The sequence below is a fragment of the Phalaenopsis equestris genome, unplaced genomic scaffold (genome assembly GCF_001263595.1).
Source record: "Phalaenopsis equestris unplaced genomic scaffold, ASM126359v1 Scaffold000021, whole genome shotgun sequence".
Classification (NCBI taxonomy): domain Eukaryota; kingdom Viridiplantae; phylum Streptophyta; class Magnoliopsida; order Asparagales; family Orchidaceae; genus Phalaenopsis; species Phalaenopsis equestris.
This window is the reverse complement of record NW_018164463.1, coordinates 506821-519042: the sequence shown is the minus strand read 5'-3', so window position 1 is coordinate 519042 and position 12222 is coordinate 506821. Positions and strand designations below refer to the sequence as shown.

Sequence of the window (12222 nt, the reverse complement as noted above, 5' to 3'; positions counted from 1 at the left end):
ACATATAGTCTTTAGGATCCATCTATACTCTAAAACAAGTTCACTTGAAAAATGTTTAAACTCAAGATATGAGTTAAATTACTCAGTGGATAAAATATTTCTAAATTATAATAATTGACATTTAAAAAAATATATTAGAAGGAAGTAAATAGTTAAAATGAGACGGTAAAGAAATCAATTTTATTTTTATTTATATTTATTTTATTTAAAGCATTTGTCAATGAAATTCGTTGTTTAAATTCTACTTATGGTATAAGCTTATAACATTCCAAAATCCCCATAAAAGGTAAGCGACTATTTTCATTTTCACTTTCATTTTACGTGAACTGGCACATTGTTTTCCTAGCCAGTTATCATATAGGGGTGACCTCTCATATGTATATTGATATATTATATTTTATTCTTCTTTTATTTATCCTTTGCTTTAAGCATTAAACCATATAAGAACATAAAATTTTTCATTTTTGAAGGCAAATGCTAAAAATATTTGATACATCTGCATTTTAAAAGACTGTATTGAAACAATTTAAAACATTTACAAGTAATTTCAAAAATTTAAAAAGAAATTATTGTAGAATGAAAACATTATTATCTATCTATTTAGTACCGTCTATTGTATTTTTTTCTCGATTGAAATTAATTTTTTGATGTACCTATATTAACACATTTGATTTAATTAGCTTCTATCAATTTTATTTTTCTTTCTTGTTAATTCTAATTTTATTTCTACTATTATTTTATTTTTAATTTTTTTTTTTTTTTGCACTTTATCGAATTACTTTGCTATTTGTTATTTAAAATAAAAATATAATGTTATGAATAATATTATAGCATAATTAAATCAGTTAACTTTCAAATTTTCAATTGAATTTCCTAAACTTCTTTTGATATGCTTCAATTAAGAGCAATTTAATTAGGTTTTTAAATGAAGGGTTATTAAATTTTTTTGCTTTAGTCTAGCACAATTTGATTAGGCAAATTACAATTTTGTATTTAAATGGAGCTTTATACTGGAGTTTTCCTTTTATTTTTTTCGATTTCAATTTCCAAATCAAAAGCCCTAACATAATTTTATTAAGTTCAGAATTTTGAGTTAGGGTTGTTCTAAAATATTAACAAATCAATTGTTTTTCAAGTTCTTTAGTAAAATGAAATAAAAATAATAATAAATAGAAACTCTAGGTTTCTATTTAACATTTCTTACCTAAGGACGCTAAATTCCCATCTATTCTTATTGTTGAGGTGTTTCCTTGGGTACTGAGATGTGTTAATTATGTGAAGTAATTGTCCTAGTTTCCTATCAATATTTTTTATTATTTGTTCTTTTTTATATTTTTCGGGGTGTTTTTTGTGTAATGTCTAGGTAACAAGCTAAAGTTAGGGTCAAATGAGGTGCTACACAACCATATGCCCAAGCAAGTAGCCAAGTTGAGCGTTGGGCGCTCCTGTGCCCATAATTGGGCGCTCCTATGCCCATACCTCATTTTGAGAGTTGGGTGCTACTGTGCTCATGATAGCACCCCATAGTGAGAGCTAGGCCCTCTTGCACCCATAAAAGGGGCGACTATGCACTCCTACATCACTGTTGTGCTCATGATAGCACCCCATACTGAGAGCTAGGCCCTCTTGCACCCATAAAAGGGGCGACTATGCACTCCTACATCACTGTTGTGCTCATGATAGCACCCCATACTGAGAGCTAGGCCCTCTTGCACCCATAAAAGGGGCGACTATGCACTCCTCCATCACTGAGGTTTGGGCGCTCCTGCGCCCAGCATAGGTGCCCCTCGCATTCTACTTACCGGCACACTACTTCATTCAAAGGGTGCAAAACTCTGGCGCTGCACTTCGGAACTCCAACACCGAAGGGAGTTATATGCTAGTTCAACGATCTGAGGTTTCATCCAGTGGGTCAACGTGAGCCGATTGATCAAGTGGATGATCGAAGGATGAGCGAGCTAAATAAGAAGGGAAGACAGACGAACAGGCTCTCTCTCATTTTTTTTTTGTTCAGAGCAAACTATTTTGGCTTATTCGGTAGTTCTTTTTGTGCGTGTGTGGAGTGAAATTGTAGAGCGTGGAGAGTACTTGTGAGCAACTTTATAAGCAAACACTGGAAAAAAAATTGGAGCATGACATAGCATGATCGTGAAGATATTTTTTGTTTGTTATTCTTTTATCAAAGTTCGTGTAATTACTTTAATTTGATGGAAACAAAGTAGGATTTTGTATTTCAAAGTATGACTAGGAACTACAAGTTATGTTCCTCTCCTGATTTATTAACTAGGAACTTTAGGTTTGGGGAATTTTTCTTTTGTTTGTTTAACCTGTGGTTTTGGTAAAAATTTATCTTTCAAATCTTTATTTACATAAAAACTAGTTATTTGTCTTGTTAACATGTTTTGTGAACTTAGATATGTGGAAGTATCCTTAGCGGAACATCTAATTCAAATTTCATTAGACCATGAGAATAGGAATATTTCTCGAGATGATCACTATCGTCTAGGAAAATTAATCATTCAGGGATTCAACTTGATGTAGGGAACTCACTAGTAGAATTTCCTAGCTTCCTTATTGCCACGGGAAGGGGCTAAAGAAGAAGTTTGCTCTTGATAATCGCCTATTGTTGTCACTTCGTCAAACTTAGGTTCTTAGGATTCAAATCAAGTGGGAAACCATCTCTCATTATAGTCTCTTCACAAGTTTGAATTTGGACTTCGGCTTTGCAAAATTAAGCTTGACACTTTATTAAAATCAACAACGATCAAACACTCAAGCTAGGTTTTAATTTAGTACGAATAAACTTTTCTTTATTTGGGATTTACTCCGCTCTTTGTGAGATTGATACACGGAACTCAATTCCGTATTTTACTTACACGACACGTATATTTGTATGATTGACCAGTGCGTCGCTGCATTTTTTCATATCAAGTTTTTGGTGTCTTTGCTGGAGAGCGATGTTGATTTAAAATTAGGTTAATTTTAGTTGAATATGTAAGGCTTAGACTTGAAAATCATAGTGTGACACTGTTATTTGCATGTTAGTTTTTCATTTTGTGTGTTTATAAAAACTCTGAAAATGTCTTTTATATTGTTCCTAATTTCGTGCACCCTTTTTGTTTCATATCAATTATTGTTAAAATTTGTGAGAATAGTTTGCTTTCATTTTTGCACGTTTGGTTGCTTATTTTTCCTACTTAAAGTTGTTTTTGTGTTGCAATTTGTTAGCTTAGGGTCACTCAACTAGTTCAACCTAGTTAGTGTATGCATAGTACGGTACCTTTGGATCTTGAACCCTATGACCCTAAGTTAAAAAACAGAACAAAAAAAATCAAAAAATTAAAAAGTCTTAAAAAAAAAACTAGGAGAGACAACACATATACCCCATGATGAAACCAATGCTTCCAGACCCAACAGAATGCCTAGATCTCTTAGGAAAATTGCAAACTCTACATTAGATTAAATGCACCTAAGTATCAATACCCCTGCCGTCGAAGCCAACTCGTTTGAACTTAAACCCGCCATCATTTAGATGATTCTAAATAATCAGTTGGGGGGACACCCACGGAAGATCTTAATCTCTATTTAGCGAGTTCACTAGAACTTTGTGCTACATTTCGCTATGAAGGTATTTTCAACTATGCAATTAGACTTAGAATTTTCCCTTGCTTACTAAACGAAAAGGCTGAAATGTGGCTAAATTCCCTTTCTCACTATCACTCCTTTGTTCGTGTGTGATTGAGGAAACAAGGGTATTGTACCCTTTTGATTAAGGCTTTCGAGGGCGGTGGGAGTTCTCAATCTACACCTGTTGTGCAAGGCGGGTAATTAATTGTTTTAAGTTAATCAAAATTGGAAATGATTATTTAGGGGACTATTTGGGCACTTTATTATACTAACAGAATAATCATATACAATGATCTCAGTTCCTGAAAAAGTTTCAGTGATTTTCAATGCTCGTTTTGATTTACATAGGTGGTAAGTATTAACCATTTATTTTTGCACGAGGAACTTTCTAAATGATGGAAGATCATGCATATAATGTAGTTTGTTGTACTGCTAAAAAAAGTATTTAAAACAACCAAATGCAACATAACTGATCAAGAATAAAGATTTGTATCTAGGGTGAGTATTTTATAGAAAATGTCTTTTGAGTCCTACTCTGACGTGTAGGAAAATTTGATACTTAGATTTAACAGCTCCATTTCCTTATCTCATTTTTTGTTTGGTTGGAATAGCTACATCTAATTTTATTGCAGCTCAAGAAAAATATGCAGTTTCATGTAATTAAATTTTAACCTCATGTGAAGGCACCTAAATCTACTCGGTCTTCTGCTGGAAGGGCGTCTAAATTGCATGGAATTTCTCTACAGCAAACTGTGAACACCCATTGGGAGAGCATCATTGAATTTCTGAATTCACTTCTGGTCCAACTACGCCAAAATCATGTGAGTTCATGATCTTTGTGAAATTAAGTCAGTTTTACATTATTTCATGTTTTTTTCTGATTGCTCCCTCCCTCTCTCTCTCTCTCTCTCTCTCTCTCTCTGCTTTCAACAAAAACTGTGTAGTTTGGCCTTTATTGCTTGTGTTAAAAGTAGATTAAAATGAAATAATGAAGCATTAAGGTATATAGGCGCGTCTGCAGTCGGCTTCACCTTTTCATGTGCTTGCACAGTAGCATTGTTAAATATAGTAGCGCTAAATATAGGTATTGATCAGATAGGAGGCATAAATTGCAACGCAAGGGTACAAGCAAGGGTACAAATAGAAGGCATTTAGGCTACCATTTATGCCATCAATAGAACGCAAAATAATTTACAATTTCTTCCATGTAATATGAATTGAAATATTCAGCAAATTGTGTGAATGTAATTTTAAGCAGCTAATATCTCATACACTAACAAGTGTCAGCATATATTTTATATTGTAAAGCATCCCGGGAGAAGGTATAATTGTATATTTTAATTCTTAATATGGAAAATATGCTTTTAATGAGCTATTTTCTTGCTATAGTTTGAAATGCTAGTCTTAAATTTCAAGTGTGAAGGGTTAGTGTTGGTGTAGTTCCCAGTGATTGATTTCAGTTGTAGCAATGTTTTATGGATGTTTCCTTTCTCGAGGAGCTGAAATCTGCGGATATATGTGTGGTTGATTTTATTTCCTGTTTTTTCTCTTTTAACTTTAAGTTTGATTAAAATATCTATGGATTTTGATTCATTGCTGCAATATTTTTTTAGTTATCTTTTTCTAACCAAATGTCTCATAAACCATCTGGAGACCACCAGTTAAAAAGAATTTTATAATTATTAAATTTTAACTATAATAATTCATTTATATCATGATCCTAATCATGAAAATGATCATTATTATCCATAACTTTATCCCGAGTATCTGTTTTTTTTTTTTCTTCCGAGCATTCTTTCCTCCCAAATTTTCATGCTGAGTGCTTGAAGACACAAATACAACAACAAGCATCCCAGTAATGGGGTGGGCTACATGAATTCTTTTTCTTCATTGGGTCCTATTGAGTATATCACTTTTTAAGCATAATTTTTACCCATTTATCTCTAGTCTAGGTATTTCTATTTTGGAAGATTTACATACATATCACTCAATTCCTATGTATTTACATATCTAACATCTAAATTTCAATTTTTACCTACATGCCACCCTACCTATGCATGAAAAGGTGTATTTTACCTTTTAGAAGTTAAAATGATTGTTTTTTTATGTAATATGAATGATTTTGGTGGTAAATATGTAAATACATAGGAAATAGGAGGTATGTATGTAAATGCCCCTTCTATGTAAATGCCCCTTCTTTTTAACAACTTCTGCATTATCATCTCATTTGTATAGCTTATGCTATACATTGTACATGCTGTTAACTGTTTTGTTTATTTTTTATGCCTTAGTTTAAATTGGTGTGATTCCCACGGTTTCATTTATGTGTTTATCATAAAAGTTTAATTGCCATAATCTATTACATTTGTATTCCACAGTGGGTTACTTTCTTTCGCAGTCTCTGATATTTTTCTCTTGAGATTTCATTTTATTCTTCTAAACTGTTAAATATATAGGTACCCTCGTTCTTTATTCGTAAACTCATTACTCAGCTCTACTCCTTTATGAACATCCAACTCTTTAATAGGTAAATGAATTGCTTCCTGGGTTAGCACCATCTTTTCAAATATTTCATAATATATATTTGATCGATTTTGTTCTCTTATTTTTCTGTTAAATATTAGTTTGTTGCTGAGAAGGGAATGTTGCACATTTTCCAATGGGGAGTATGTGAAATCAGGACTTGCGATGTTGGAAAAGTGGATTGCTGATGTTACTGAAGAGGTAATGATTGATGTTTAGCATTTTGATTGTCCTCGCCCTGATTATTTCGCTTATTATAGTTTGCAGGAACCTCCTGGCATGAGTTAAACTATATCAGACAAGCTGTCGGTTTTCTGGTAGTATGGCTGTCACCAATTTACTTAGTTTTAGTTAAAGATTTAACTTTCTCATGAATTTAATTTTTCCTTTTATTGCTACAGATAATACACCAGAAAAAGAGAAAGACTCTTGAAGAGATTAGACAAGATCTTTGCCCTGTATGTTCTTAATTTCAACTTCACTGATCCTTGGAAATGTTGGCTCTTCATAATTTAGGATGAATGGTGTCGCAACTTTTTGTGGGAATGATATTTTGGATTTGGCTTTATTAATATCTACAGGCGCTCAGTGTAAGGCAAATTTATCGGATTTGCACAATGTATTGGGATGATAAATATAGCACACAAAGTGTTTCAAATGAGGCATGTTCATTTTGATGCCTTAAAACTCACTTAAATCTTATTTTTTTGTTTGTTTGTTTGTTTTTTCTTATTTATTATTTTTAATAACTGTAAGACATGAATTATAGGTTGTTGCCGCAATGAGAGAAATGGCTAACCAAGATTCTCAAAAACTCATGTCAAATTCGTTTCTTCTTGATGATGATATGAGGTGTGTTAATTTCCTCTCTGCAATTCTTGTAATGTTTATGCTTCTTCTGACAGCTATTTTGTAGCAGTAGGTTTGCTGAATCTTTTATTGTTGGAAATTTCATAAATAATCTCGAATATTGTAGTACTTCAATGTTCACATAATGGCACAAATCTTAGTTTTAATGAAATATTTTTATTTATTAACTACTAAAACACAGATAATTTAATTTTGTTTGTCTGTCTATAGTATTCCATTCAGCACTGAAGATATATCAAAGGCCATTCCCCCTATTGATCCCATTGATGTTCAACTTCCTAAATCACTCAAACATTTTTCGTCGGTACAGTTTCTTCTGGAGCGATCCGATGTAATTCAGGCTTAAGGGTAAGTAAAACTTTAGCTGGAGATCAATCATTTGTATATTAGAAGATTTACATACACATACCACTCAATTTTTATACATCCGTATATCTAGACATCTGAATTTTAATTTGTACATTTATGCCACCTTAGCTATGTATGAGAAAGTGCCATTCACCTTGTTGAAGTTAAAATAGTTGCATTTTTTTATGTATGTGAAATGAAGGATTTTGGTGGTATTAATGTAAAAGTAAAATTTAGTTGTTAGATATGTAAATACATTATGTGAAATGAAGGATTTGGGTGGTATGTAAAAGTAAAATTTAGTTCTTAGATATGTAAATACATTGGAATTGGGTGGTATGTATGTGAAGGCCCCTTGTATATATTGAAAGATTGATTAACTCTCTTTTATCAAGAATAGATATGCGGCCCCTTGTATATATTGAATGATTGATTAACTCTCTTTTATCAAGAATAGATATGCGGAGAATGGGTGAAGACTAGCCTGAGTTTTGGTCGCCTGTATGTATATTTATGTAGATAGCTACATTTTTTTTTTTTTTTGCCTGCCATTTTTGTAGGGCGAACTTATATTTATCTGACAATTTTGGTGTAATAGAAAGAGAATGTAAATTGTACTAAAATTATTGCATTTATAGGTTAAGTGTCAAGCTTAACTTTTCAATTTGCTTCCGAAGTTTTGTAGAAATGTTGGTTCTGTTATTTCTTTTTCTTATAATAAGCTTCTTTCAACAATTCTAATTTAATCCTGCTGTTTTATGCATTGCCAATGGCTTAGGCTGGTGGTGGAATAAGGAATGTCTCGGTTCTCAAAATAGATGCAAGGAGAAAAATCATTTTTTGAGGGGGAATAAGGAATGTATCGGTTCTCAAAATAGATGCAAGGAGAAAAATCATTTTTTGAGGGGTATTACATACATTCCTCACAACTCCTTTATTTATATTCTTACGCCTATTTTATTTCTATATTTTTATCATCAAGTTTTTATATCACATTAAAAATATAACTATTTGAACTTTTAAAATGTGAAATAAGATGTTTTGATGCAAAATAGCATATGTATTTATTTATTAAAGTTTAGGTGTTAGATGTATAAATATGGTAGGGATTGTGTTGTATGTATGTAAATATATCTTTTTTTCAAGTTATTTTTTTTCTTTGTAATATTATAATTATTTTCATTTTAAAAAAGAGGTTTTTACATGCCAAGGTCCCCAAACAGTCCTATTCCAAGTATTTTATTTACTCACAGAGATCTCTGTCGCACGTACCGTGTTTGGAGGTGTCTTGAAAGAAAGCAGTAGATGAGGGGGAGAGCCGGTGAGAGAGGAGCAGTTTCAATTTTGGTTGGCAAGTGGTCTCTAGCAAGGACAGAGATGGGCATAACAACTTTAGCTGAGGATATTGGGAGGCGAGTGGTTCTGCGAAGTAGGGAGTTGGCAATGGATGAAGCCATTCTTCTGCGAAGTAGTTAAATGTGATTGTATCTCTTACGAACAGAACACCGAGACACGATTCCATGGGATTCGATCCCTTCTCTAAGTAAAGTTATCCTAGGGTGAGGAAGAACGGAAATGGTTGATGGACGAGTGGCAGTCGGCAGGGTTTTAAGGGGGGAATGGCAAGCTAGCCCGACTGAGGAGAAAGGAGGAGCTTCAGGTTTGAGTGAGAAGAGAAGCAACCAATGCGTGTGAAAAGAATGCATGGAGGTGTAACAAGTAAAATGTTTGGAGACTTTAATATGCAGATAGGAGGGTTTGGGGAAAATCCCTTTTAAAAAATTGAATGGTGTTCTAATGATCAATCTGCCAATCAGAAGATTTTAAAAAATTGTGATGTTAAATTGAAGTAAATTTTTTCTAGAGAGCTTGAGCCCTCCTGCAGGAGCAAAAAATATTACATCAGGACTCCTGAGGTAGAGTTATGTTTGGAGTCCACTGATATGAGGACACGTGAATGTGATAGAAAAATTAAAAAAAAAAATTATTTTAGCATAGGAGAATATTTCTCCGGTGTTATTCTGCATTATTCATGTGTTATTCTGTTCTGAGAATATTCTCGGTGTTATAATAGCACATGAATACCAACACAATAACACTTGAATAATGTGGAATAACACAGGAGGAACCGGGCTGGATCACAGGAAAGGGTGTGTTTTCCTTTGAAGTCACGTGTCCGCTTTTAAATGGACTTCGACCATGGTTCTATGTTAGGAGTCATGATGTAATATTTTTCCCTGCAGGAGTGTGTGAGTTCACGGACATTTGAGCACGCGTATGGCCTGATTACGATTGCATTCGATATTAACTTTGCCCAAATCTGTTTTTGCTTTATGTTGTTTCATGGAGGATCAGTTTTCCAACGGTTTTGTTCCTCAACTTTGTTTTCAATTTACGGCCAAAAAAAATATAATGATTTATCTCATAAAATAGTTGTCAAAAATGTACTCGTCGCTAATTATGTACATTTTCATACCTCACTTGACTAGATTTCATAGTCCTTACCCGACCACAACATTCCGTCCAGCCCAGTTGCCAGTGAAGCAGCAGACAACCATTTTAAAGTCGGATTGGTCGTTGAAATTTTTAGGTTTAATTAAAATTGACAATATATATTTTACTTAAATGCTATAAAATAATGCGAATATTTGACGAAAATAAGGAAATTATTTTTAAAAAAAATATTCTTTAATACTTTTAAAGACAAATCTCTTCAAAATGAACTCAAACCATCATTCGAAATATTTTGCATTAAATTTACAAATCAGTATTTAACTTCGATAAAAATGTTCGATCAAAATTAATTACATATAGCACTTTCAAAACAGCTTATTGTACGCAAACAGCTCGTGTTCGGCTCGTTCGCTAAGTTAATGAGTCGAACACGAACAACACGAAAAAATATTTTTTCGTTTGTGTTCGGCTCGTTTTGGCTCGAAATACTACAAATCAATTATATATATTTATCTTTGGTGAGTAGAATTTTTAAAAAATTTAATTGACTAAAATGCTACAAAGATTTATAATCAATTAAAATTATTAAAACCATCCTATTCCAAGTATTTTATTTACTCCCGGAGATCTCTATCATGCGTACAGTGTTTGGAGGTGTCTTGAAAGAAAGCAGCAGATGAGGGGGAGAGTCGGGAGAGTTCGCGGCCGGTGAGAGAGGAGCAGTTCCAGTTTTGGTTGGCAAGTGGTCTCTTGCAAGGACAGAGATGGGCATAACAACTTTAGCTGAGGATATTGGGAGGTGAGTGGTTCTGCGAAGTAGGGAGTTGGCAATGGATGAAGCCATTCTCTGCGAAGTAGTTAGATGTGATTGTATCTCTTACGAACAGAACACCGAGACACGATTCCATGGGATTCGATCCCTTCTCTAAGTAAAGTTATCCTAGGGTTTAAGAAGAGGAAGAATGGAAATGGTTGTTGGACGAGCGTCAGTCGGTAGGGTTTAAGGGGGGAATGGCAAGCTAGCCCGACTGAGGAGAAAGGAGGAGCTTCAGGTTTGAGTTAGAAGAGAAGCAACCAATGCGTGGGAAAAGAATGCATGGAGGTGTGACAAGTAAAATGTTTGGAGTCTTTAATATGCAAATCGGAGGGTTTGGGGAAAACCCCTTTTAAAAAATTGAATGGTGTTCTAATGATCAGTCTGCTAATCAGAAGATTTTAAAAAATTGTGATGTTAAATTGAAGTAAAATTTTCTACAGCTTGAGACCTCCTGCCAGAGCAAAAAATATTATATCAGGACTTCTAACGTAGAGCTGCGTTCGAAATTCGAAGTCCACTGATATGAGGACACGTGGAATTGACAGAAAAATAAAAAAAAATTATTTTAGTGTAGGAGAATATTTCTCTCGTGTTATTCCACATTATTCAGATGTTATTGTGGTGGTATTCACGTGTTATTGTGTTCTGAGAATATTCTCGATGTTATAATAACATAATAACACATCAATACAATCACAATAACATCTGAGTAATGCGGAATAACACAGGAGGAACCGGGTCGGATCATAGGAAAGAACGTGTTTTTCCTTGAAGTGACGTGTCCGCTTGTCAAAGGACTTCATACGTAGCTCTACATTAGGAGTCATGATGTAATATTTTTCCCCTACGGGAGGGTGTGAGTTCACGGACATTTGAGCACGCATATGGCCTGATTACGATTGCATTTGATATTAACTTTGCCCAAATCTGTTTTTGCTTTATGTTGTTTCATGGAGGATCAGTTTTCCAACGGTTTTGTTCCTCAACTTTGTTTTCAATTTACGGCCAAAAAAAATATAATGATTTATCTCATAAAATAGTTGTCAAAAATGTACTCGTCGCTAATTATGTACATTTTCATACCTCACTTGACTAGATTTCATAGTCCTTACCCGACCACAACATTCCGTCCAGCCCAGTTGCCAGTGAAGCAGCAGACAACCATTTTAAAGTCGGATTGGTCGTTGAAATTTTTAGGTTTAATTAAAATTGACAATATATATTTTACTTAAATGCTATAAAATAATGCGAATATTTGACGAAAATAAGGAATAAGGAAATTATTTTTTAAAAAATATTCTTTAATACTTTTAAAGGCAAATCTCTTCAAAATGAACTCAAACCATCATTTGAAATATTTTGTATTAATTTTACAAATCAGTATTTAACTTCGATAAAAATGTTCGAACAAAATTAATTGCATATAGCACTTTCAAAACGACTCATTGTACGCGAACAGCTCGTGTTGGGCTCTTTAAGAAGCTCATGTTCGGCTTATTCGCTGTTAAATATATATATATATATATATATTTTTTTTTTATTTATGTTAAAAGTATTGTTTTTAAGATCATGCCAATCATAAG

The 12222-nt window shown here is 33.4% G+C and overlaps 1 protein-coding gene across 1 annotated transcript in view; it reads left to right on the top strand.

The window, feature by feature from the left end:
- LOC110018388 (protein OPAQUE1-like) overlaps positions 1-8024 on the top strand; it is an 87812-nt gene extending 79788 nt beyond the window's left edge. Inside the window, exons 16-24 of the mRNA XM_020715688.1 lie at positions 4311-4448; positions 6084-6154; positions 6252-6351; positions 6411-6467; positions 6552-6608; positions 6732-6812; positions 6920-7002; positions 7231-7368; positions 7826-8024. Coding sequence (XP_020571347.1) covers positions 4311-4448; positions 6084-6154; positions 6252-6351; positions 6411-6467; positions 6552-6608; positions 6732-6812; positions 6920-7002; positions 7231-7366 — 723 coding nt within the window. The 3' untranslated portion in view covers positions 7367-7368; positions 7826-8024. The remainder of the gene's footprint in view (positions 1-4310; positions 4449-6083; positions 6155-6251; positions 6352-6410; positions 6468-6551; positions 6609-6731; positions 6813-6919; positions 7003-7230; positions 7369-7825) is intronic.
- The last annotated feature ends 4198 nt before the right edge of the window (positions 8025-12222 follow it).